General features: G+C 39.0%; 2 protein-coding genes across 2 annotated transcripts in view; one reads left to right on the forward strand and one right to left on the reverse strand.

Moving 5' to 3' along the window:
* The window catches only part of TBPL1 (TATA-box binding protein like 1), a 31,851-nt gene extending 30,867 nt beyond the window's left edge, over window positions 1-984 (forward strand). Inside the window, exon 7 of the mRNA XM_063097683.1 lies at window positions 455-984. Within this exon, the coding sequence (XP_062953753.1) occupies window positions 455-534 (80 nt within the window). The 3' untranslated portion in view covers window positions 535-984. The remainder of the gene's footprint in view (window positions 1-454) is intronic.
* A 3,239-nt stretch (window positions 985-4,223) lies between these two features.
* Window positions 4,224-27,348, reverse strand: part of SLC2A12 (solute carrier family 2 member 12) — a 51,780-nt gene continuing 28,655 nt past the window's right edge. Inside the window, exons 3-5 of the mRNA XM_063097815.1 lie at window positions 18,507-18,629; window positions 14,077-14,209; window positions 4,224-5,053 (exon numbers count right to left, since the gene is read on the reverse strand). Of these exons, the coding sequence (XP_062953885.1) occupies window positions 4,900-5,053; window positions 14,077-14,209; window positions 18,507-18,629 (410 nt within the window). The 3' untranslated portion in view covers window positions 4,224-4,899. The remainder of the gene's footprint in view (window positions 5,054-14,076; window positions 14,210-18,506; window positions 18,630-27,348) is intronic.

The following is a 27,348-nucleotide window of genomic DNA, read 5'->3' on the forward strand; positions in this document are numbered from 1 at the left end:
GCAACTTTCTATCAGTCTGCTGGGTTCCTCCGTACTCCTTTGAGATTCAGTTGTAGCCTAACCAGAAGCCAGATGACAGCGACCAGAAGCATGGTGGTTATCTAGTCCCATTTGTTATTCTTTCCTTTCATACACATATCACAGTGCTTTTTATTCTGCTCCATGATAGTTTGTATGCAGTTTTTTTATATACTCTTTTTTTTTTTTTTTTTGCCCTAAAACAAAATGAATAGTATCATTTTGTGCTTCAGGTTTTTTTTCATTATTCAGAAAAAAAAATTGTATTATCTTGGTCCTTATTATGACTATGTATATAATTATGTAAGTATAGATTTTTAAAAAAGTAACTTAATAATCTGAACTACTTGAGTATTTTTAATTCTGGGAAGTCAGTTTTTCCTAGTGCTCCCTTTTTCAGCTCTTCTCACCCTTTCCTCCATTGTGTTTGTTACAGGGCCCAACGTAAAGGCTGTTGCTACTGCTGTGGAACAGATTTACCCATTTGTGTTTGAAAGTAGAAAAGAAATTTTATAATTCATCACTTAATTGGTTAGAATCTCTAACTGAGCACCTTTTAAAACCTGCTGCACATTGGACTCAAAACAAAAGGAAAACTGGACCAATAGTAATTGAGGAAATAGACTCTTTTATTCATTCACGGCTACAGTGTAAGTTCCAGGCCCTTTGGATTTTATTTCAGACCTTGCTCTAATATGAAAAGGAAGTTTACAAGACATGACTTTGCTGCTTTTACAAAAGGACATTCTATTTATTTTCGCAGTGATTCTCATGTCCCCCATAAGCAGAGCTGTCACAGTGTGCACTACTTTAAATTGTTTTATTGTTGTCATTTTTATTTTTTTCCAGTTTGAACTAATGTGTTTTATTTGTGAATAGTCTTTTACATTTTTGTATGCTGAATATGGGCACCAAAGAACCTGTAAAAGTTATCTTTTTAATTGAATGTGCACCAATAAAAGTTTGGAAAAGATCTCTTCATATCCATTCTATAACTTTTATTCCCCATTTTCTATTTTAACAAAAATTGTATTTGTAATGCTTTTTTTTTTTTTTTTTTTTTTTTTTTAATCTATGCAAGCTTAGACCTTGGCTAAAGTGTGTTAGCTTCTTTGTGAAGTATATTTTGTATATATGTACATGCCACATGTGTATAGCATCTTTTAATGCTCTGTTAACCAAATATCATATAGGAATTTTTTCTTGCAGATTAGAAATAAAAACATGTATATAAACTCTAGGGAACTGGAGTAGAACTTTATAGATAAAGGATAATGTTTTATGTTGCTAATTTAATATGATAGAAAATGTTAAATAACTTTTAAAAGTTAAGAAATTGTAGTTTTAAAAAGAGAAACCTCTTACCCACTAGATGGTTTTGAGAAAGAAGCTGTGATGGGTTGTACCTCCTATGTACGTTTATTATTCTGAAGAGATTCAGCTACAGTTGTAGGGAAGGGATTGAGGTTCTTGACTCGTTAATCTTAGGTTGGTGCTCAAGGCTATACTAAGAGTCTTGTCAGAAGTTGATAACATTGTGCCGTTTTAACAAGAAGTGCCCACAAGCTGCCTCTGTGCCACAGTATAATTATAATATAGTTCAACTTGAACTTGAAAGCCATTTTGTGAGATAAGTCTTTCCCTTTGCTGTGTCTTACTTAATGGAGCTAAAGGGTGACTATCAGTATGTGGGATGGCGACTCTTAAAGTTATAATAAATATGCATTAATGAAACAGTGTCTCTCTGGCTCATGCATGAGCCTTGACTGGTAATACAGGACCAAGCCACAGTTGTGCTCCAACACTTAGGTTTAGGAGTTTAATATAAAAACCAACAGTGATTTTACCTAGAAATGAAGTGAAGGGTCAAATTAGTTTCTCAGTAGAAACTTAATGCATGTAATATTCCAACACATCTTCCACGAAAACCTGAATTACCAAGTATTTTGAAAACTTTGTGAAAAACTGCAACATCTTAACCTTCATATTTAGTACATTTTCCTTATCATATTCTAAAATCTTGAAAATGTAGCCGTAGCACTCCACTGAACTCCATTTTTATGTTTATTTTTATGCTCGTTCTTCTCAATGCTTTCCTATACCCTGCTTCTCACTCCCTCAAAAATGGTGGTAAAGGCTAACTTTTACATTTTCTTTATTGAGAAAGATTTAATTTTGATTTTTAGACTTTCATTCCCTTTTTTTTACATTTGTGTTTATTTGCTCCATTTTAAGGTCTAGTATGATAGCTAAGCTCATAAATACAGAGAATAAAATTCAGTGAAAGAGTTATAGACAGACTTTTAAAAATTTGAGATTTTTTTTTAGTTTCAATTAGCAGTAATAAGTGACCTTCTGTTTTGCAATGTTCATAAAAAAATAAATATAGAATAGGGGGAAAACTTTGTATAGCTAAGGTGCAGATCCAGATTATGGAACATTTTCAGTATTTGAATGGCTTGAAAACTGGGCAGATCAGTAGCCCATCAAAATTTGAAAAGGGGAGGAAAGACAGTCTAACCAGGTCTGGTTTCAGAGCTGCTGTGTGAGCACCATTTGGCAAAGTGTCCATGGGTAATGTACTAAACTTAATAACGCTGAGAGGAAATGAGTGTGTCTGATGTCTTCTGCTGGCTTTCCACAAGTACTGTAAATTTTTTTATATAAATAAAGACTGTGAATATATACATAAAAACTAAAAGTATTCCCCCCTTTTTATTTTTGAAAACCAAAAACCTCAATTTGGTGTGGGGGCATGGGTTTTGGGTGAAAACTAGTTTAAAGTCAAAATCGTTAGTTAACAGATTCAGGATAATAAAAGAAAAATAAAAGAGAATGTTTAAGATAATGAAGTCAAAATCACTAGTAATAAACCAGCTAGGTTTATGAACAATTTCCTGCCCATTTACAATGAATGGCTAAACCAAGAAATAGCTAAAGTGTATAGTGTTTGATCTTCAAAGGAAACACATGGAACAATTATGTTAAATATCTTACAATTTGCAATGCTTGGCAAAGGAAAAAAAAGTTCATGTTGATAAGCTGTCTTGATCTTTTTTTAAATCTTGGCATACAATTCCACCAAAAATTCATAATAAAGTTCTTAAATTGATCCTCTGCAGAACATGCTTTGCCTTCTCTTTCCAAAACAAACAAAAAGCAATGCATGCTGTAACTTGCATGCGAAATGTGCCATTATAGAATTAAGATCTCAAATCTCTTTTTAACTTTCCCTTGACAATGTTAATTTAGATATTTAATAACCAGGGCTTTTAGTCATTTTCCTGAGTCTCTGACATTAGTTTTACTATTGCTTATTTAGATTTATAGTCTTTCCACTTTGTTATAAGGGAATGGAATGAATCATAAACCTTTATGTCAAACTGGGGTAGTTTGTTAGGGGGCAGTAAGAAAATTCCAAGCTAAATAAAAAGGGGTTTTGGCTCTTAGGATTCTCTTTCCTTTAGGTTCATCATATTTTATTCTTTTTCAGGATAGGTGGTTCATGTTTTTTTTACATGTGTTCCATAACTTATAATATTAGTAGTTTAATGGATTACTACTTAAGTGATTCAAGATTCTTTTTTGTGAATTTTTTTAATCATCATATCCAAATTCTACTGGAAAATGCCTTACCAAGTCTTAAAATTCAACTGCAGAAATACAGAAGAGAGCAAGCCATCGTGTGTGAGTGAAAACCCAAGTTGCTGGTACGGTTGGCCATCTCTATGTTTCATCACAGAGAAGAACACAGTGAGGGAATTGTCCTGATGTCTGAATGTCATTTATTAGGTCTACAGTCATCTGAAAGCATCGATCACAGCCTGTGTGCTATAACCTGAGGTAGTGATATTCCTGAGGAGTGCGGAGAATTGCAGAAAACTATGGATTACCATAAATTATCATTGAAGGACTTCCAAGGAGAGAATTTTTATAGGCTTAACTTAATAATAAACCTAATTACTTAGAAATTTTGATAAAGTCAATGACCTAACTCCTTTTTTAGTATTTTACTAACAGCGACTTCTAAAGAAATATGTTCCCAGGATCTTTAAGTTCTTTCCTATTCATTAAAAAAAGATGGAGAAATGCTTATTTTTCTCAACTATTGCAGAATTATTTTAACATTTTATAATATGAAATTCATAAAAGGATAGATATTTTGCATTAATTTGCATTTCATAATTTATAAAATAAGCTGTATAATCTTTGTACTTGTTGAACCGTAACTAGGAATTATCACTAGAATTCTAGCCAGGGGCCGGCCGGTTAGCTCACTTAGTTAGAGCATGGTCCTGTAACACCAAGGACAAGGGTTCACCACCTGCCAGCCACCAAAAAAAAAAAAAAAATTCTAAGCCAGGACCCTATCCTAAGCTAGAACATATGTGCAATTAAATTGTCCACATTTTGTGTCCTGGTTCTTTTTTATATAAGACCCAGTGCAAGTAGTGTCTTAGTAGGCAAAAACTGTAAGGTCTTGTCCAGACCACTTGTTTGTCTGCATAATAAAGCTGCTACTGGCCTTTATATGTACATAGCTTAAGGCAAAGGTTGATCTCATCACTAGGATTTAGTTTTTCAAAGGCTGCTCTGAAAAAGGTGGAAAGTACTGAACCAGCCTTAAGTAACCAGTCTTACTTAACCTGATATGCTGCTCAGAATAAAAAGAGATTGCTTGGGATCTTGTATCTCCTCTACCTTTTAAAGTTCCTTTTGGGAAAGAGGAGATTAAAGGTGGTCTTTATAATTTCAGGGTGTCCTTTAAAACTAGCTCTATGACACTGAGTAGGAAACTTGGGAATGGCAAATATGCACTGGTAAGAAGACACCCTACTAGTGTTCTTATACTGTATCAATGTTGGTAAGGTTTCAAGGCCATTAGGTCTCTTGAGAAAGCTGCCTTGGTTGTTCCCTACTACGGAAACTTTTACACTCCGAGAGCTGCTCTTGGGTTTTCCTCTTTTGAAGCTTTGTTGCCATTAATTCTTCTTGGTGATGACTCATAAAACAAATGTTGTTTTTCACATAGTTACTGAAAGAGAAAAGGCACAAATGAAAATGTCATTCCTAGCTAACAGTACTTGAAAAAAATGTGCAGGCTATTATTTTTTAAATCACCCTGGGGTTTTAATGTGTTTGTTTTGTTTGCAGCTGGCCAGTGTTAATGTTTTATTTATGCAAAAACATTTTTATTGTGAAGCCTTGATGTCTCATGAAATTCAGTATACCACAGAACCTTGGTCAGTCTCATGCAAAGGGTAAGGTGGGGTGTCTTCTCAGAGCACAATCACAGCAGTCCTCTCTTCAGGGAATGATTCTAAGGATAGTATTAGATACAGAGAACTAGTGGAGATTTCATCCCAGATCCTATTTCATCTTTTTCCATGTCTCAAACTCCACTCAGAACACCTATATTTATATCTACATACTCTGCTTTTTGCATCATCCCCTCATTCTTATATTCACAAATTCTTTTCTACAGGATTATTCCCATTGGCATAAAAATATGCCATAGTATTTTACCTTTGTTAAGAAAGAGAGAGGGCCACCTGTGAACTTGCCTCCCTTTTCAAATTTTTTTTCTGTAATTTAACCAATTAATCGGGTGGCCACACTGTGCCGTGCTATGGTGGGTGGTATGGAGAGTGGATAAAGACACTTGCTGTCAAGGAGCTTACATTTTAATAGGGGAGACAAGCACATAAGTATGTAATTTGAAGTAGTAAAAATGCTAATGAGGAAAGTAAATGGAAAGGGAGAAAGAATGACTTAGTTGGGGAGGGCAACTACATCATACAGGTGGTTATCTGCCTAAAGTGACCTTTGATCACAAACTGTAATGAGGTTAGGCAGGGAACCACGTGAAGAATTCCAGAGAACAGAAAAGTGGGAGCAGGGAAATGGGTGGGTACCTGGAGGGGATGTGAAGTCTAGGGAGGTTTTTGTTTTTTTTTTTAAGGATGGGAAATAACTACAGGTGTGTGTGCGTGTATGTGTGTATTATGATAATCCCATAGAAGGGGGAAATTGATGAAATCAGTGCACAAATGGAAGCACTGGCCTTTGAAACAAGGCAGAGAATGTGGGCATAGATGTAGGTAGATTAGTAGATGTGGCAGGAGAACGAGGTGTTCTCTTTATTTCTGTTTTCTCAGTGAACTAAAAAGCAAAATCATTGGCAGAGTGAGGAAGTAGGAGGGAGTGCTGGAGGCTTGAGGGGACAGTACAGGTGTGAAGTAATCACCTTGGAAAGTTGGAAAATAACAGGCAATGTGTAGATTGCAGGGCATTCCTAAAGACCTGCTTGAGGTTTATGTTCATACATTTAAAACAAGACTGGTTAGTATAGTTGTGTTTTCTTCAGCCACATTTAGTTCCATGGATGCAGGGATAAAATAAGCTAAGAGTTGGTTTAATTGGAGTTAAGGTTTGCCTGAATGATGGAGGGAGACAGGAGAGGGTGAAGGGAGGAGAAGGGGATTACAAAGGAAAGACGGTGGCAGTGGTCGTGGAATGTAACAGGGTAGGGAAGGAAGTGAGAACATAGGTGCTGAGTACTCAGTGGCTTCCAGGGCCTAGTGGAGATGAAGAAGGTTGAAGTGCAGGCACTCGAGACAGCGAGCGGGAGAGAGGAGTGGTCAGAGGGGGAGAGGGATGGCTGCGAGTGGAGCAGTCATGGGTGAGGACAGTCTAGGGTGTGACTACCCTGTTTGCTCCCTTCATAGCAGAACTTCTTCAAGGAGTGGACCGTAGCTGATGCCTTCACTTCCATTCTCTCATCAGACCTCATTAGTCAGCTCTGTCCACTCACTCCGCTGAGACTGTGCCTGACAAGCCTGTGATCACCCCCTGCTTTGTACTTGGTCTGTCCAGTCCCACCTTCCTATGACACTTCTTTCTGGCTTCAGTGATACCATGTTCTCCTGGCTTTCCTCCAGTTTCATCACTGGCTGCTTTTCAGTCCTTTCTGATACTCTCTCTCCTCTGCTTGATCTCTAAATGTTGACATAATCCAGAGCTTGGGCCTGACCTCATTCCCTTCTCTGCTTTCTGACTAGATGAACCTATCTGGCTGCATAACTTAAACACCATGCTCCAGCTGATGGGCCCCCACGTTGGACTCTCTAACCCTGAGTGTCTCCTGAATTTGAGACTTAAATATTCAACTGCCTACTAACAACATGTCTATTTGATGTCTAATGGACACCTCAAAATCAATATGTCCAAAACAGAACTCTGTTATCTCCCAAGCCCTGAAACCTAGTCCTGAAAGACTATCTCACGTCCATCCCATTTCTCAAGCTAAAACTTTAGGTGTCATCATGACCACTTCATTCCTTACTCCTGCATCCAGTTCATTCATTCATTTCTTCATTCTTTCAACAATGATCTTCAGTTATATGCCAAGGAATTGGTCCAGGTGCTGGGAAACAACAATGAATAAAATATACAAATTCCCTGCCCTCAGAAAATTTAAATGTAGTGGGAAGAGATAGACAATAAATCAACTAAAACATAGAGTGTTTCAGCTTTGGTTAAAACTGAAGTAGGAAAGTGGATGCAGAGCTGGGGACATGACTGATTTTAAATAGGGTAACAGGAAAATTCTGAAGGAGGTGAAGTGGTGAGATGGGTGGATATCTAGGGGAAGAGAATTCTAGACAGAAAACAAGTGCAAAGACCATGAGTCGAACATGTCTGGTGTGTGTGGGATACAGCAGTAAGGCTAGTGTGGCTGTGAGAGTAGAAGAGTGGAGAGCAGTAGGAAGTGTAAGGCTTATAGGACATCATCTGCTTTTACTGTAGATGCAGAGCCACTGGAGAATTTGAGCAAAGGAATGACTTGATCATGTTTAAAAGGATCATTCTGGCTGCTCCGTAGAGAATTGATTGGAGAGGTGTGGGGGTGGAAACAGGGACCAGGTAGGTGACTACTGCAGTAATACAGGAAGGAGATCTTGGTGACTTAGTAGCAGTGAAGGTGGTCAGGCTCTGCGTGTGTCTTGAAACAGGAGCCAATAGAACTTCCTGGTAGATTGAATGTTGGGTGTGAGAGAAAGAGGGAAGACTCCAAGGCATCTTGGCCAGAGCAAGTGGAAAAATAATGTTGACATTAACTGAGCTGGATAGGACTGTGTATAGTAGGTTTGGAGTATCATGGCTTCAATTTAGGACATGCTAAGCTTGAGAGATATCTGTTAGACATTTGAAAAGAGATGTGAGCCATTACAGACAAGCTGAGTTTTGGAGAGATACCTAAGGTAGAGACATAAACTTCAGAGTCACTGGCATTTAGATGGTATAAAAGCCACAACACTGAGATCAATCAGCTAGTGAGAGGGATAGAGACGTGGTCAGAGGACGAAGCCCCAGGGCATGCCAACTTTAAGAGAGATGAGATGGAACCAGCAGAGGAAGCTGAGGAAGAGTGACTGGTAAGGTAGGAGACAACCAGAGGTGGGTCCCCAAAGGCAGTGAGGCAAGTGTTTGGGGAAGGAGGACATACTCACTTCAAATGCTGGGGGTAGTCACTAAGATGAGGAATGAGAATTGACTACTGGATTTAGCAACTGAAGTGTTAAAAAGAGTAGTTTCAGGAGAGTGGTGGCAATACAAATCTCACTGCAGCAGGCTCATGAGCGAATGGGAAGGGCAGAATTGATAACACTGAGTATAAAGAACTCCGTAGAAGAACTTACAAATAGCAGTGAAACAGGGCAAAAGCTGGAGGGGGAAATGGCACCAAAAGACCTTTTTCTTAAAAAAAAGAAGATGGGGAAACAATCACAGCAGGTTTCTGTGCTGATGAGAAGCAGGGAGGTAAAAATATGGGCAATGCAAGGGCGAGCAGGAAGAATTGTTGGAGAATGTGCTAGAGAGGGGAGAGAGGGTACAGAGGGGTTGGCCTCTCACAGGAGTGACTGAGTTCATGCAGAGAATCCAGAGGGATGGTAGTGCATGGAGAAGGTGGTGGAAGTTCCCTCCCGATTATGTCTGTCCTCTCAGTGAAGTCAGCAGCAAGGCCATCAGTGGGTGTGAGAAGGTGGTGTTGAGCGGTTGTCTAGGAGAGAGGCAGAGCTGATGGACTAGGGACTGTGTGACTGACTGCCAGGCAGCACTGGGCCGCTTGAGGTCTGTGGTCATGATTGAAAATGAGACCCAGCACTGGGATGCCCCTTTCTCAGCCTCATTCAGCTGTTGACTGCAGACACTCACTGGGGCACACCTTAAAATGTAAATCAGATCATGTCACTGCCCTGCTTAAAGTACTTGAATAGCTTCCTACTGCACTTCAAATGAAATCCAAACCCTCACTCAGCCTGCAACGCCCTGCACATTAGTCTCTACCTACTTTCTAACTTAATCTCAAAGCCTGCAGCCTCCCAGACTTCTTTTCGTTCCTGGAACAGGGCAAGCATGTTTCTGACTGAGCCTTTGCTCTGAATCCTTTTTTATCCCCATCTTCACAGCATTGGTTCTTTATCATCACCCAGATTCTATCTCAAATGTTACCTCTCAGAATAGCTTTCTCAGATCACCGAATCAAAAGAGGCCCCCCAATCACTTACTATCTAATCAGCACATTTTAATTCTTGTAGTAGTTTTTGGCAGTTTTAGGTAATGTTTGTTTGGGTTTGGGCGGGGGGCTGGCTGGTATGTGGATCTGAACCCTTGATCTTGGTGTTAGAACACTGCATCCTCACCAACTGAGCTAACTGGCCAGCCCCCGTTTCAGATAATGTAGAGCCTAGATCAGTGCCTGCCACATAATACGAGGGTGCTTCAAAAAGATCGTGGAAAAGTTTGTATTATCTTTTCATTATATTTTTCCACAAACTTTTTGAAGAACCCTCATAGATGTTCAATAAATATTTATTGAATAAATGAATTTGGATGAATGAAGGAAGGAATGGCCACATCAAATTAACTGCTAAAAGTGAAAAATAATTTAAGCCTCGGAACTAAAATATTTACAAAACATTAACTTGTTTGTTTTCTCTATTTGTTTCCACTTAAACTGGGGAAAAGAGTAAATAAAATCACAGTGGAAATAGCAAGTATGGTGAACGTCCCATTTTGAGTTTGTAGCTGGCCGGGCAGAGGTTCAAAATAAAATCCCTTCAAGTTACATTATTGCAGAAATCTTTTCTTACCTCTAAGCTGAGTCACTGTTAATTTTATAAGAAACTTAACATCCTTGGAAGAATATTTGTTTTCTCAGCTTTGTAGAAACAGGGTTAAAAGAACCTAACTCCAAGTATAAGAGAGGAAAGTGTCAAGCAATATGATGTTAATCTCATATTATAAATATTTTCCTTTTTTACTTCTCAGAAAAACTCACGGGGATTTCTACATCAGGACTGGTTCCCTGGTGTCAAAAGTTGATTCATTATTTTATTAACTTCTAAATTTGTAAAGACTCCGTTAACTCAGCAGTGTCTTTCCTCAGTCTTCAAGTTCACTTCAGCTTCTGTGTACCAGCAAGTTCCATGGGCTTTCCACCACTCCACATTTCCTTAGCTCATTTGATAACTTGTCAATACCACTATTTTATTTTTTGTCTCTGACATTTCTCTGGAGGGAACCTTGTTTAACATATATACTTCATACATATTTTGTTCAATTTACATAATTCAGACTTGCTTACATTTTCATTTTAAAAGCCTTTGCCAACTTGCTGCTTTGAACTAAAAAAAAACCCCTAGCTCTGTAGTATTGCATAAATAGGAGTTAACCAAGATTTCTAAAAACAGCCTTTCCTTTCTACGCTCAGTGCTGGGCTTCCCCATGATACGCACCTAGCAGGTACTGCTGCTTCTATAAATGAAGTTAAAACGCAGAATCACTTTTGCCACCTTGTCTTCCATAATTCTCTCCATCAGAGTTATCTAGTTTTGTTCTTTGGTACAAACCCTGCAGTATTCATGTAGTCTGTTTTGGGGTCAGCAGTACCTTTGACTTTTGGTCCTCTCCTAATTTGCAGCTTATAACTTTCTTGGAGAGGGTACGGATTTAAGTTTGAGTAAAACTTAAAAGTAACAGAAATGTGATTCTTTGAAAAACATTTCCTAAGTTAGATTTCACTAATTCTTTCCCCATCCAAATTTTGAATTAAGAAGTTTTACTGAGTTTCAGATAACCACATTATATCTTCTCAAGGAGTGTCTCATTCTGGAAGCCTACTAGGTGGAAAGATTGGATTTTCTTAAGTTCTTTCTTCAGATTTTCATTGGGTTTGCAATTTGATACATTCTGACAACCCCGTAGGAAAAAGAGATTGGAAAGTTGCTTAATTTTAAGTCACATATAACATTCTGCTTCCAAGTTAGACTTTTTTAAAAAGAGTACAACAGGGAGTGTTAGTAAAGTAGGCCTTTAGTTTCATTTGATTAATTCATGACAACTTCCTCCCTGCTTCAATTTTTAGTTTTGTTCACAAGAATTTTTAAAAGAATTCTGCTCCCTGAATTAGCTGATGGGTAGCTCAAAAGTACATATAAGAAGGGTGGATTTACGATTGAAACCCATGAAACAAGTCATCAAATCAAATGGTGGATACTTTTTAATCATCTGCTAGAAGTCAATATTAAGATGGGCATTGTAGAGGTTACGTAAGAAAGAATGGACAGACAGCATTCCTGGAAACTAAAACTTTATAACCTAGTTAAGACGGTGAAGCCACAAGACTGCCAGTTAATGTAATATCGAACAAAAGGGGACTAGAAAATATTGAAAATCCAGGAGGAGGTAATGCTCTCCAGGGCTACAGTTACTCAGGACTCAAAGTCCTGAGAGAATGGGAAGAGCAGAATAGATAACACTGAGTATAAAGAACTCCTTAGAAGAAGCATGAAGATTTGAGTTGACTCAAGGTATGATGATACAGGGCTAAATCCTCAGTGACGGCTGTAATGTAGGAATAGAGGGAGAAATAAGGAGATAACAGTCAGTGAATCAGGATGGGATCTGAGGAAGATTGTTCCACAGGCGCTAAAATAAAATTATGTGGTCAAAAATTCTTTCTCTTTCCGGCCGGCCCCGTGGCTCACTCGGGAGAGTGCGGCGCTGGAAGCACCGGTGCGCTCACTGGCTGAGCGTGGTGCCGAGGACTGCGATCCCCTTACAGATCAAAAAAAAAATTCTTTCTCTTTTAACCCATCAAGAGGTTTGCTATTTCTGCCCCTTGAATCTGGACTGGCCTTGGGTCTTGTACTGAAAATAGAAAGTTGTGGAAGGGATGTGTGAATTCCAGAACATCAACCTCAAAGGCCTTACACGTCCTGCCTTTGCTATCTCTGAATGCTGCCCTGAGTCTGACATAGAGGAAGCTGTTTTAGCTTCCTGAAGGATGAGAAGCCACTGGAGGAGAACCGAAGCTGCCCTCGACAGCCAGCACCTACTGCCACCTGTGTCTAGGTCTTGGATGACAGGGGCCCTCTTGCCCATGTAGCCACGGGGGAGTCCAAGTGAAATGAGCAGAGGCACCACCCCGCCAACCCAAAGCATCACAGGAGATAGTCCATTGCTGTTAGAAGCCCCTACGTTTGGGACGGTTTGTTATGCAGCGGTAAGTAACTGATGTAAAACAGACACAGGAAAGAATGAGAAATGAAGGAAGACTAATAGAATTAGAAGTCATTGGTGACCTGGAATCTCAGTCCTACAAAAAGCCTGAATTTATCAGGAATGTTGCCAATTTACAGACGGATATGTCAAATTATCAATGTCTGAGGCCACTAATGATTTGAATTGTGTATTTGTAATTGATAGTCTTGTTCAGATTCTATGCTTACCAGGAAATCCAATCATTTGGCTTCAATCTGCACAGAGCCAGGCAATGGGTTGGTAAGGCCAAGAGTATCTCCAGCCTTCCTGACAATTATTATTTCTCATTGTAAATGAATCATTTTCACTTTCGTTTTATTTTTTAAAAGCAGGGTTCCCATCTGTATCGAAAATTAGCCCTACCATTTGATATTCACTTTATGACTTGAAACGAGAGGTTTTTTTCTGTATACTAAAGCAAAATAGTTTTAAGACCTTAGACATTTAAAAATGTATAACGCACAAAAGGAAAATTTTCCACAATCCTACCTACTATATCCCCTAATAAGCCAGGATTAACAGTTTCTTCAATAGAAATAAATATGCACACATATACCTACCATTAATTAACCTATCAGGTATATTCTTCCTTCAGATAGAAGCTGAAGAATCACTATGCCCACAATTTCTGTAATCATACATTTCTCTCTAATGTTTTGAAAGTATTTTTAAAAGAAAATTACAAACTGTAGTTTCCTCCCATTATATTAAAAGCCAAGAACAAATATTCCTACCTACATTTCTAAGTGAAATGATTTAATCCTGGGAAGAGTAACGAGTTCTCTTTCATTCCCAGCCCCTATGCATCCATCACCTCTTCCCCCAGGCCATGGTTTTAATGGCTAGAGCTACTAAAAGAAAAGGGGAATTTTCTATGATCCACTTCTAAATTAAATTGTTTAAATAGTCTCTCCACATGAAATTTATTTTACCAGTTTTCTAAATGCCTATTCATATAAGAAACTTCATCTTTAAATTATTTTGTGTGGCTACATTTAGCACAATTGTAGACAGTTAAGCCCAAGAGTTTTTCTGCTAATTGTAGCCTTAACAAGTGTTTAGGGCTCAAAACCTGTAAGTCTGATAGAGATGGAAGGGCTGAAGCCCCTGGTCCTAGCCCAGGGTGAGCATGGTATCCCAGGACCTACCCAGAACCCCAAACAAAGGACACCTCCTATGTGCAGGGGCTGGAGAGATGGGAGAGGTTCTGTGATCATTACTGAAAAGAGCTTTAAAAGGTTCACTGGTTGCAAAGCAATGGTCCTACTTCATTAGCTGAATCATCCAAATTAAAGGCAAGGAAGGAAAACCAGAGTTATGCATTGAGACATGGTCTCACACCAAAGGGAGTGTCCTAAAATAATTACGGATATTATTATTTTGTTGCACATAAAAGCTGCATTTTTGACCAAAAAGTATTGTTCAGAAACCAATGTCCATAATACTTACGCTTTTGCTAGCTCCATTGATATCTGTTCCAAAGAACATCCTTTTGTCTCAGGTATAAACACAACAACAAAAAACAGGGATGCCAGACTCATGATTGTATATATAAAGCACACCCATGGCAGGCCAATAAGATCTATAAAGGACAAAAGAAACCAATTAGAAATATGTTTTGTGTTGCTTGGATTCCATTTGTGAATAGCCATTTTTTAGAGCATATATGAAGCTGTATGTATTTTCAAACATGCCAGTAGTTTCCAGGAAAATAGGAATCACAAATTGAAAATATAATGAGCTCTGAACATGTCACTTTTACAAACTACCCCAGCTTTCTCTGGTAAGGTAAATAGCACTCTTGTAACGATTACGATTTAAACTTTCTCTTGATGGGTGGATGGTGCAGGTCAAATATGTCCCCCAAAAGTTCATGTATTGGTAACTTGATCCTCCACTGTAACAGTGTTAAGAGGGTGGGAAATGCAAATATAGTATTTGAAAGGTGGGGCCTTTGAGAAATGTAGTGGATTGAATCATGTTCCCCCAAAACTCCCTGAAGCTTCAATCGTGTCCCACAAGTTTTATGTATTAGAAACTTGGCCCCCACTGTGACTGTTAAGAGGGTGGGAAATCCTACTATGGTAATTGAAAGGTGGAGCCTTGAAGAGGTGATTGGATTGTAGGACTGTGCCATAGTGAATGAACTAAAAGTGGTGGCCAGGGGTGTGGTTCTGAGGGCTTTAAAAGAAGAAGTCTGTCTCTCTTGCTCTCTCTCTGCTCTCTCTACTTCCACCATCTTGCAATGTGAGACCCCTGAGTCACTGTCACCACCACCAGATGAATTTTGGACTTCCCAGCCTCAGAAACAGTAAGCAATAAATTTCATTTTCTTTATAAATTACCCAGTTCCAAGCAACAGATTTTGTTATAAGCAACAGAAACAGACTAATACAAGAGGTGATTGGATCGTGAGGACTGTGCCCTCATGAATGGATTAATCCATTCTTGAAGTAATGAGTTATCACAGGTGTGATTCTGATGGCTTTACAAGATCGCCACTTGATACACTGTGTTGCCACTGTACTCTGTAGAGTTTCCACCCAGAAGAAGGTTCTCACTGGCTGTGGACCCTGGAACTTGGACTTCCTGGCCTCTGAAACTGTAAGAAATAAACCTCATTTTCCTCATACATTACCCAGGTTCAGGTATTCTTTTATAAGCAACAGAAAACAGACTAATATAGTGGACATGTCTTTTTCAAAATGGTAATGTATCTTTATTAATATTTAAAAAGCACAAACTCATTGCAAAAAGAGAACCTCAAACAACACAGAAACATATAATGCAGAACGTAAAAGACCTCTCTCTTCTCAACCTCTGCAGTTCCCCTCTTGGGAATTACCACTGTAGCAGGTTGGTTTCCGTTTGGTGGATATTTTTAATGACATAATTGTACAGATGAAGTTTTCTTGGAATGAGCTCACCCTTCCTTACTCTGATTTGAATAATTTTATGCTGGCAATATTTCATCATTTTTTAACAACTGGCTGTGTATTTGTAATGCTTCCTCCTGGGCTCAGAGAAAACAGTGATAATGGGTCCAATGAAAGGCATCAATTTGCTGAGATGTGTCAGCAAGAAGTAGGATTCTCAAGATTTGATGGATCTCTCCTGCCAGCCTAGTTTCTCATCTGACCACTTCTAGCCAAACACACAGTTCTTTTGTAGTCACTGGCAAGGTCAAGTTACATGAAGAAGCTGGTGAGGGGTGGCCCCCAATGCCCTTGAGTCTGCCATTTGCATTGTGCTAGAGGCCCCTGGCTCTGTAGCAGACAAGATTTGCTAATAGCCCTCTACATCAGCGGCCACAGGGCATGGTTGGTCAGCCAGGTAAATGGACTGAGCTGTTGTGTACTGAGGCAGTTTTTGTAAATGCAGGTAGAAGGTGGAAGCATGGTAACCACTTGTCAGTGAGTTGTGCTGAGACAAGAACTGGGAACTAGGAGCAGCACTGCAGTTCTTTGGGCAATTTTAATTAAACTCTGATCTCTCTGGGCTTTTCTTGCTGCTGGCACAGGGTTTTGCCCAGCTGATTGCTTAATAAAATGCTTGTAGAATGGGTCCTTCGTCCCTCCCTGGAGCTTAAAATCAGAATATAGGGTTTGAAAAAAAAAAAAAAAGGTCATCTCATCAAACCTGCCCCAGGAGTGTTTGAGAACTTCAGTACCAGGCAGCTCACCACTTCACAGAGCTCCCCACTGCCTTGTGAAACAGCTCTGTTAAAAAGGTATTCCCAGTGCAGAGCCCAAATCTGCCTCTCAGGAGCTTCCGTTCAGAGGGTCTGCTTTGTCCTCTGGCACGACACACACTGAATCAGCTCTCCCCTTCCCTTCTTCATGACAGCCACTCAAATATTGGAATGCACCCCCGTGGCTTCCTGAGCATCCTCTTGTCCAAGTCAAACATCCTGATCTCTCAACCATTCTCTGCAGAGCGTGGGTCACATGCCCTCATCATCCATGTCACGCTCCTTTGCTGGACACACTGCAGTTTTTAAACAACCCTCTCAAAATACTTTACTCAGAGCTCAACGCCATCCTCCAGCTGTGTCATGACCACCGCGAGTCCATTTGTCTATCTGGAATAGTCTGCTCTTATTGACACAGCTGAAATTGCATTAAAATGTTGGTATTCCAGGGCTTGTTGCCAAGTAGAACCTTACACCTTTTAGGCCTTTTTATACCATACTTGGAAAGTTAATTTTTCAAAATAAGTAGAAAATTCCAAGCATCCCAATGAAATGTCATCTAAAGGTTTTAGAGCATTCCAGGCTTTTTTAAAAAGTGGATTTCTTTTCCTAACATTTGTTCTTAAATCCCATGCAGGAGAATCTTCTGAATCTTCATTAGCTCATCCAATGTATTAGCTAAACTTCCAGAGATGGGTCATATTTTTTATCCCTCATCACTTCCAATCTTTCTTTTATATTTCTCCTTCTCCACGCCAAACAGCAGATGAACGGTGTGTGTGTGTGAGAAGGTGAAGGGCACGTGTCTGTGTGTGTGTGATCTGAGTAGGAGAGGAGTGATCAGTGCTAATGACCAGCTTCTTTGTTTCCTTCACTCTTGGGCTATTTCTAAAAATACAGGACATAAACATTTGAAAATTTTATATAAAAACTCAAACCATACTTATTAGCAACTCCAAAAGTTAATTTTCAAAAATGGATGTACTAAATAAATATATGTACATATGTGTGTGTATGTGTGTATATATATGCATGCTTTTCAGTAAACATCCACTTTCGAAATTTATATATAAATATGAAGAATATGTATATATGTATATGAAGAATACACACACACACACACACACACACACACACACACACACATATGTGTAATGAACAAACTGGGTCATCTGTTTCATAGAATTTTCCACAGTCTGGATTTAGTCATAGTTGATTGTAGTCATGTCACACGTCCCTTGTGTGTATATACATGAAATAGAGAAAACCCAACTCATTGATCAATTTTGGAAGATGCTGGGGAACCACCTCTTTATTTTGAAAACTAGAAAATAAAGAGAAAGTTTCAAGCCAAATAGCTAATGAGAAGAAATTTCTCTTCAGAGAAGTACCCCAGACAAAAATTTAGAAGGAATGATAGAATAAAAATACTAGATCTGGGTGACAATCATCAAAGGAGGCCAACAGGACAAAGTGGGAGACTGCCAGACCTGACGGCAGGACACACCACTGTCACCTGTAAAGGAGTTGCCCACAGACAGGAATATCTAAATCTTCTCAAGTCTCTATCTAGATCTAAATAGCAATTTACAAGAAACACAAAGGACAGAGGGCCATGCGACATGAGTACAATCAACAAAATCCAGACTGTGGAAAATTCTATGAAACAAATGACCCAGTTTCTTCATTTAAAATATGAGGTGGGGTGGGGGTTGGGGAGAACAGAGATAAAACCTACAAATTACAAGACATATCAATCAAGTATAAATTACATATTTGGATTGTGATTCAAACAACGTATAAAAAATAATTATAAGACAATTGGAAGAATGTGAACACAGACTGGATATTTGATACTTAGGGGTGATTATCAATATTTTTAGGTGTGATAATGATGTTGTGGTTATTTTCTTTAATGTCTTATCTTTTAGAGGTCCATGCTGAAATTTTACAGACAAACTGACATTATGTGTGGGATTGAGTCAAAATAATTTGGCGGGGGAAAAGCAGGTGCAGTTATCAATACATTAAGATCGAGAGCCGCTTCATTTGGGTGATGGCTAGATCGGGTTCCTGGCATTCTCTTTGCTTCCGAGTGTGTTTGAAAATTTCCCCAATAAAAGGTTCTCTAGGTGGGTGTTTGTCCTAAGAAGACAAGAGACATGAGAGGAAAACAAAGGGATCTTACCAGTTACAGTCAAAAATGTCAGAGAGATGAGGAGATTGATGCCCCAGTTCATGCTGGAAGTGACGGCCATGGCTCGTCCTCTAATCCCACCGGGAAAGATCTCACTGAGCACCAGCCAGGGCACTAGAAGAAAGGGGAGGGTGGGGGCGGGGGACAGCAAAATGAGCGAAGTCCATTGAAACCGAGGCCAGACCACACTGATCTCTCTCTGCCCTAATCCTGCCTGGATTTGTGCTTGGGGAGCAGGGATCACTCCCCACCTCAGCAGGACAGGGCAGGAAAGGGATGTGCTTTCTCCTCACCTCCAGCCAAGGGAGAAGGGACTCAGGAGAAGCACTAGGAAAGCTTGACCGTGGTCCCCATGAGTAGGACATGAAGTGCTGCTGTCTGACACAGGCCTGAGAAATGCCAGCAGGGAGGCAGAGGCTGGGGCTACCTGCCTCACAGCAGCAACAGAGCCAGCGTTGGGCATCCGCCAAGCAGGGAGCCTCAGTGCCAGGTCCCAGCTGCACCTGCTCTAGGCCTGTGTCCTTCCTCACACTCTCCTTTCCCCCTGACCTTGGAGAAGTCCGAAATCACAGCTAATGAGTGGACAGGAAATGGAGCAAAGGGAGGTGAAAAGAATCTGAGTCCTTCTCCTGTTTGGGCTTCCGGGCCTGGGGCAAGCTGTGGGGGGAGAAGTTCTAAATGAAATGGAGCTCCAAGATTTGATTTTTATACCAGACTAGATGCTGGAATTTCTGGAAGGAGGCTCTTCTTGGCACTAAAATTGATCAGAGGACTTTTTATTATATGAGAGTGACAGGGAACATTATGGGCCCCGCCTGATGAGATTAGAAAGTGCAGTAGTGGAGCAAATTGACTTGTTTTCTGCTCACAGCCTATCAAACCCGGTTTGCCTAATAACATAGCTACGAGTTCTTACCGTGGGCTGACTTTACACACATTTTTACATGATTTCATTTGATCCTCACAAATCCCTACAAAGTGGGAACTATTACTATGCCTCTTTTATAGAAGGGAAAACTAGGGCTTAGAGGAGTTAATAACTTGCCAAGGTCACAGAGCTCATAAGTGACAGAGGTGGACTTGAGCCCTTGCCATCTCTGGAACTGTGCTTTTTAATCACTGCGTTCTCTTGATTGTGGTTCAATAAATATTTTTAAATTAATAAATAAATGTGGTGTGGAAGTACCTTTTATTCTGTGGAAAGAAGGACTTAGGAGCAACCCCAGCCTTGGTTCACTGCTGACTAATTCACTGTGTGTTGGAATGTCAGCTTTTAGATATTGACCAATTGCATAATCCTAACCCAGAGGAGGGGACAGGAAGAAGAAGCTAGAAGCCAGGGAGGGACCCCACTGGCCAGCCACCACTTGTGCTGCCTGTGCCAGGATGGAGCAGCCAGCTGTGTTCCAGTGTAACAATTTGCCTCTAATGAAACGATCATCTCTGTAGAGAAAACACCTGCTTGTAGTAAAGTTGCTGGGGTTTTTTGTTTTGTTTTTAAGTAAGAAAACATGAATTGAATTGTAGAAGACTGAATTTTTTTTCTTGATTATCTTCTCCAAGTGAATCTATACAGGGTTACCCTTAGGGCAGGAAAGATAACTGTAACAAAAACAACATTATTATTGTTCTAATGAACGGGGAATTCAAAAATAAAATTCCATATTTCCCACCTTTTCACCTCACCTCTCTTCGCCTGCCCTTCCCCACCCCAAAAGACCTTCACCAGGTTCCTGCAGATTATATCTTCAGTGGAATCACTTTTCTCTTAATGAGACCGGTTTCTTGCTCAGGTAACCCTTTCTTAAGCTTTGCAAGATTGAGTAGAATGATATCTGCATAAATCTGGTGAAGTCTTGGTAATGAAAACCCATCCTTGGGCAAATACAAGATAAAATTCTATAAATCCAGTTTTTTAAGCTAAATAATCTATGCCACACATGAAACCTATACCCCTTCCTGCAATGGGTGTTTGACATGGCTCGGGTGGAGCTGGGGATCCCTTATGGCCTTTTGTTTTAGCAGCCCCAAAGAAGAGGTGGAGGGAGGGGCACACTTTCATTTTCTTTTAGTAGAGGAGTTAGCACAGGTTTTCTTGATCCCTCTTCCATCCCCACATCATCACCTCTCAAATTCCCTTCTTCTCCTTTCGTCATCCTGATGGCCTCTTGGAATTATTTGGTGAGGTTTTCTGAGAATCATTGCTAGGCTCGTGAGAGCCACAGTTGGTTCAGATGAGAATGAGCTAATCCTGCTGTACAGAAAGTGGTGGATCTCTCCAACAAGAGGTCAGGACGGTTACATAAAGCACACTAGTTATATGTTCAGTCTGAACTGCCAGAGGCTTGTCTAGAAAAACCCAAGGTCCATCCTGCAATCCTGTCCTAGGCATATTTTCACTGCAACAGTTGAGCCAAGTCCTCGGGCAGCTTAACCAGTCAGTGAGCAGTGACCTGAATATTGAAAAGGAGACTTCCCTCTGTCCTGTCTCTGTTCTTATGTAAGTTTGTTGTCAGGAACCCCTGCCCCTGATGTTTCCAAAAATAAATGTACCATTCCTGAAAACTTCTACATCTTTTTTGATATAATGGAAAGAATTCAGGAATCGATGCCTTCGTTTATCTATTCTTGATAAACTGAATGTTGCAGTAATTGTCAAGTGTTTTGACAACGATGATTCAACCTCCCAATATGGAACCTGTTGAGTTAAAATTAAGGAGAATATTATCTTAACAGTGAATTCAGAACTGTACAATCACAGGTTTTCAGATCCAGAGAGAGTGAAATAAAAATCTGAAAGTGGCATGGGTGGCAAGATGGAATTTACTGAAAGGGTAAGAGACTTAGGAGCAGGATGGTGCAAGAATATCATAAGCCTCAGTTTCTCTGGAAAGATGCTGTGAATGTCCAAAGCAGAAAGAATGAAGAAGCTCAGTTTCAGTTCATAAGTAAAGAGCACAGAGACATAAACCACTTCATGGGGATTTAATGTTGACATTTATAAAACAGGTGGAAGTTTTTAAATCACCGATGTTTTCTCTAATGAGATGTTCCAATTTCTCCCAAAGGAAAATCAAATTATTGCCACAAGAGAGGCTCTTTTTCACTGCCACAACAGAAAAGTGGTGGCTCTCTCTGGGCATCCTCTTTATTCCCTACCCTGATGATAGGCCAAAAAGGGACACATTGTCCTATTTGCTTGTGACCCACAGAATACTCAGAACAGAGACAGTGAACTCTTCTACAGTGAGCATGGCCACTGCAGTTCAGCAGGCCCTGAAACAATTCTCCTCGATTCCTATTTTCCCACCTTCAACCCCATCGCTCCAGGACTGCCTCAGCAATTTGTACTCCTATAAATGTCAGAGTTTGCACATGTCTTTAAGGTCTTCTCCATGCTGTAATGATTGAGAAAATTCTGGACTTGCGGGGTTGAGGGGAGTGGTAATTGTCCACAGATATGGAACTCATATTTCATGTGGTATTAGATCATCAAGGCTGCCCATCAGAACTTGCCTGATCCAGAGGAAATCTGTACACAGGATATTTCTGACTACACAGAGTATCATAACAAGACCATGAAGGACAAATAATTTTGACATTTCTCTGTGTTCAGCTGAGGACATGGAACTGGATTAATAAGGGTACGCAATGGAAATGTCAGCCCTACCACATTTAAGTTACCCTGTATATTTCCTCCCTCCTGCTTATTTCTGGCCACTGCCCCAGTGTTTTCCACAGACACTGTCGTCTAACCCACTACAGTTCCAGATTTATACCCTGTGGCTCTCCAGGCACACTTTCCATTTAGCTTGAATTCTTCCTGAACCACCTGGCATGCTAAGCCCATGGTGTGAAAGATTCATAGAGGTCTTGAAACTCTTGCCAGAGAACTGCTGGCAACTTTGGAGAAAGTTCTACACTCAGGCTGCTGAGTTTTCAACAACTTGATTTGCCAATGAACCATGCCCCATACTTTGTAGGTGTGAAGCCAAATCCTATGGTTTTTATTGCCTTTTCAAGTAGCATGCAGTATACCTAGATCCCTGGCTGCAAAGGAGTACTTAAAATGTGAATTTGAGAGGGAACATGCCCATTCCTTCCAACCAGATGTTTAAATTCTGGCCTCCTAAGTTCCCTAAGTGGAAAAAGTATGACCATCATCTCCAGCACCAGCAGTGATGTGGGAGCTTTCCTTTCTTTTTCCTTTTCTTTTTGTGTTTTCACTTCTCTCTGTCTCCTTGAGTTGTGCCCACTCATGTCCTTTTATAAAAGAAATGCTTTATTCAAGAATACTATCTTGAACTATTTAAATTACAAACTAAGAAAGGCAATGAAATAAAGTCTCAACGTTTTCCAGTCTTTCTGTTCTAATGATTTCTACTCAAAACCAACTGAAATGGTATTTTGAAAAAATATTTTAGGGAAAATTGGACTAAATGGAATAACCCTCAATGAAAAATGTCGGAGTTAAAAATGAAACCCCTTTGTGAGCAGGTACCAGCTGAGAATAAGACAAAACTATGGCAGTGGTCTTCAAACTTTCCTGCTCGTGTAGCCTTTAAAATAACTTGAAACCCTAAATATTTTCTTTCATTTATAAGCCAACATCTAACTATTTTTCACTATTAATTTAAATAATAGCAAAGAATGCAATATCAATTATATTTAAACTCTAGTGTTTAAAACAGAATCATCACATCACTCTTTTAAGTGTTTTTCAGTGGAATTTAAATACCATGCCTATTTGATGCCCCTCATCATTAATTTAAAAAATACAGGAGCAAGGTATTTTACATAAATTTTGCATAGTTTCTTTTTCACTGCACTTAGTATTTTATCCTACTGTAATGTATTTTTAAGCTTGAAAGTTTCTTACTGATCATTCCATCATACTTCCCTGAAAAAAAAGATCTTAAATTGAAATTTTAAGTTTATTTTTATTTACTCTAAGAGATTAGAAGTATTTTTTCTGAATTAAGCTAACAATTATTCATACAAAATTGGTAAAAATTATAGAAATATCTTGAAAATTTTTAGAAATTATAAAATATGAAAAATGAACATTTATTGGAAATACCACTCCAATAAATGGTAGAGTTTTTTTTATTATGTACCTGTGGGTGAATGTCACTTATTTTTATCATAACATGATACATTTCAAGTTTTAAATAGATAAAATTTATTGTTCTCAATAATAATTAAAATAGATGGGGAATTGAAGAAATTGTGCAATTGCAGTGTCACTCAGTTTTTTGAATTAATGACAAAAGTTATTTTTAATGATACATCAACTGATACCTTGATGAGGTCATCCTTTTTTGTTGAAAGCAAATTATTGGAAATATCTCAGTTTATGAAAGGACTGTCATCTAGTCCTTAGAGTCATTTTCCAATACCTACACCGATAATCCCAATTGTCTTTTTGATTAGTGTTCTTAGGTTTTTATAATTTGGGACATATATCATACTAAGATTTCTGATGAGTAGCAAGTATGCTTTCTTTTAAGTGGAAGAACAGTTATAACTGGGGAGATGGAAAAGGAAAAATTTTAAGGAACACGTTTTTTTGAACTTGAAGCTCTGGAAATTGATTTCCTTTGAGAAATCATTGAAAGATTACTGTTTGGAAAGTGACCCCCCCTGCAATATGCATACTCCTGTTTGAGGATCACTGAACTAGAGTTCAAGTTGCAAAACAAAAAAAGGAAGGAGATACAAGAAATTAGTCTTTTCTAGTTTGAACTACAACTTGAATATCATGGCTTCTGTTATTATATTTTATGTTCTATTTTTTTCACTTTGATGCTTCCATTAGGAAAGTATTGTAGTTTATAAATGTTGCAAGCTTTCCTTGGAAGAATTCTTAAAATTGTATTCTGGAAAACAAGAAAGTAACAAATAAATGCTTGTACTTATTAACATAGTATTAAACGAGACCTTACTCTGTCTCTTTAATGTCTTTACTGTCCAATATTTATAATTTTCAAGGACATAGGATGTAATTGGACTACTAGACTGAGAGAAAAGTTAAATATTGATGTATAGTATGTGAGCAATTGCTGATGGTGATGAATTGATGGTGTCACTTCACTATGTGGTTAGCTGTGCTCCTGCTAGAAAAAGGCAGTTTTAAACTCTGATTCTGTTAGGTACCACTGCTGTATCATCTAAGTCCAAAGAGGAAAATGGGATTTAATTTGCTAATTACACATGTTTCTTTAAGTTCTTCCTTGGATGCAAAGTTAGTGTGGAACCACGTGGGTGCTATTTTTCATATACTTTGCATTATTTTAATGACTACCAGAGGACCAAATAATTCGCCACTTCAATCAATCAAAATGATTTTTAACTTAATTGGGAAAAAGGATCAGTGTTCTGTGAATATTGGTGATAACTGAAACCTAAATTTTAAAAGAAAAAAAAAGATTTGAAAGATCTTAAATGTAAACACACTTCACACAGCACATTACATAAATATTATCGTATAATGGCTACATTTGATAATAAAACTCCTTTGTTTAAAAAATAATAATTTATGCAAGAGTCCTTTTCTCTAAAGATACATAATTATCCCATAAGAATGGTGAAAAATCCCAACACCTGCAGCCAGCCCAGCGGCGACCACCAAGCCACTGCAGGAAGCTCCCTGGGCTCTCCCAAGCTGAGGTAGTGGGGGGCCTCAGACCCCAGCCACGGCTCCTGACATGTGCAACCAGCCCAGCAACGATCACCAAGCCACAGCAAGAAGGGCCCTGGGTTCCCAAGCTGGGAAGGTGGGGGGTGAGGGCTTTTGCCACACACCCCTGACATCTGCACCCAGCCCGGCAATGACCAAGCCACCACTGGAAGCCCCCCAGTCTCCCGTGTGGCAATGAGGGGGGTGCCACAGGCCTCAATCCCACCCCTCCTCCTTCCTCCTTCTTCCATCCCATTTCCTTCCCCTTTCCCCTCTCCCCCCTCCCTCCCAACTGCTCTGCAACAGCATCCTAGAATGTGAAAAATAATATTAATAAAGTTACATTTTCTTTAAAAAAAAAAATAAGAATTTAAAACCTCAAGTGATCTAACAACAACAAAAAAGAATGGTGAAAAAGGAAAATGAGCACTTTGACTGTGATGGTTCTCAATGTTAGGGACCCTGAAGCCTAGGAGGAAATGTGAAGAATATCAAAATATCTTTTGAAACACTAGATGTGCTTCTGGAATGTAAGCATCTTTGTTTTAAATCCAGAATGTCTTGGAGTGAAGAATCTAAGTAAACTTCCAAATTAGAACCTGCTGTTCCACATCCCTGAAATTGTCATAATCTTTAGCCATGCAAACAGCACATAAACCATTTTTTAATTGTCATAATCTTTAGCCGTGCAAATAGCAAATGAACAATTTTTTTAATTGTCATAATCTTTAGCTGTTCAAACACCACGTGAACACTTTTTAATTGTCATAATCTTTAGCTGTGCAAACATCACATGAACAATTTTTTTTTTGAAGAGCCAGAGATAATTGGGTTTAAAATCTAAATTTAAATGTTATGGCAGATGATTCTTATGCTTCCTACTGAGACCCAGCCTCCAAAAGGCTGGTTCAACTCCATAAAACAAAACAAAATAAAACCAAAAAACTAGACTGTATAATCTTAGAGCTTTTAAAAATTCAAGTTTCTTGTTTAAAACATGAAAGAGGGTATTTGAGTTTTAGGACATTTGGTTTGGGAGATGGTTCTCCAGTGGTCTCTCACATTTCTGCATGTCTTATGAGCAAAGACATGTTTTTGCTCCAGGCTGTCTTTCCAAGGATGTTTGTTATCAAAACATCCTTAGAGGATAGAGATTGTGTCACCCTTTGAAGAAAAGAGCAGGTGTGTTTACTGTCCATTAAAGAAAAGATAGGAGGGTACTTCAAAAAGTTCATGGAAAAATAGAATTAAAAGATAACATGAATCTTTCCGTGAACTTTTTGAAGTACCCTTTCTGAAGCAATGTTTCCCTCCGGGGAAGAAATCAGGCTGGATTACTGTCTATTATAAAAGATTCGGGTTCCCTAAGATTGGGGATCCTCTCTTATAAAACAACCCATTATGGGCAGGTGCCATCTGGTTCTCTTCATGTTGACCTTTGGGTATTGGAGCTTGGGGAACTGATGGAAATTCTGATATTCTGGCTATTGCTATTGCTATAAATAATAAACTGCCCTTTGGCTCTGACCAAGGAGTCTTGCATCTTTTATCAACCTACATGAAACTGTAACAGGCTAACTTGCTAGCCTGTAAGTGGGGTAAAATCTCAGCCCTTTGCAGTTATTGACAGTTTGATTACTTGTGACTATGGTATGATTTTTCTACAAAGATCCGTTATTACTATTATTAACTTTGAATTGTCCATTCATATCTGAGAGATTTAACGTGATTTTTAAGCCTAAACTAATCCATTGAAATATTTCTAAAAGCTCTAATGATTAATAGGTAAGCAAAAACACCCCCTCCTCCTAAATCCCAGGGTTAGATTTTCATACATTTCTCTTAGGAAAACCATGAGGGAATTGCTTCAGATGTTTTTTGTAAAGAGTCGAGTTTAAATGCATTCAATTACTAAACTATGGTAGGAATAGTTATCCCATAGTATGGCTATTCTCAATCTGTTTTTCAGGGAGGCTGAGTCTTATATTTGGAGAAAAAAAATGGAAAAACTTGGAAATGAACATTTTGTCTAACATCATAAAATTTTTAAATGACATTAATTTTAGTAAATTTAAAACACAAACCTTCTTTAGTCATCAAATACTGGAAGTGGCCCTGCATTCTCAGTTCGGTAGCTTTACTCAGATATAATAT

The sequence above is a fragment of the Cynocephalus volans genome, chromosome 5 (assembly GCF_027409185.1).
Source record: "Cynocephalus volans isolate mCynVol1 chromosome 5, mCynVol1.pri, whole genome shotgun sequence".
Classification (NCBI taxonomy): Eukaryota; Metazoa; Chordata; class Mammalia; order Dermoptera; family Cynocephalidae; genus Cynocephalus; species Cynocephalus volans.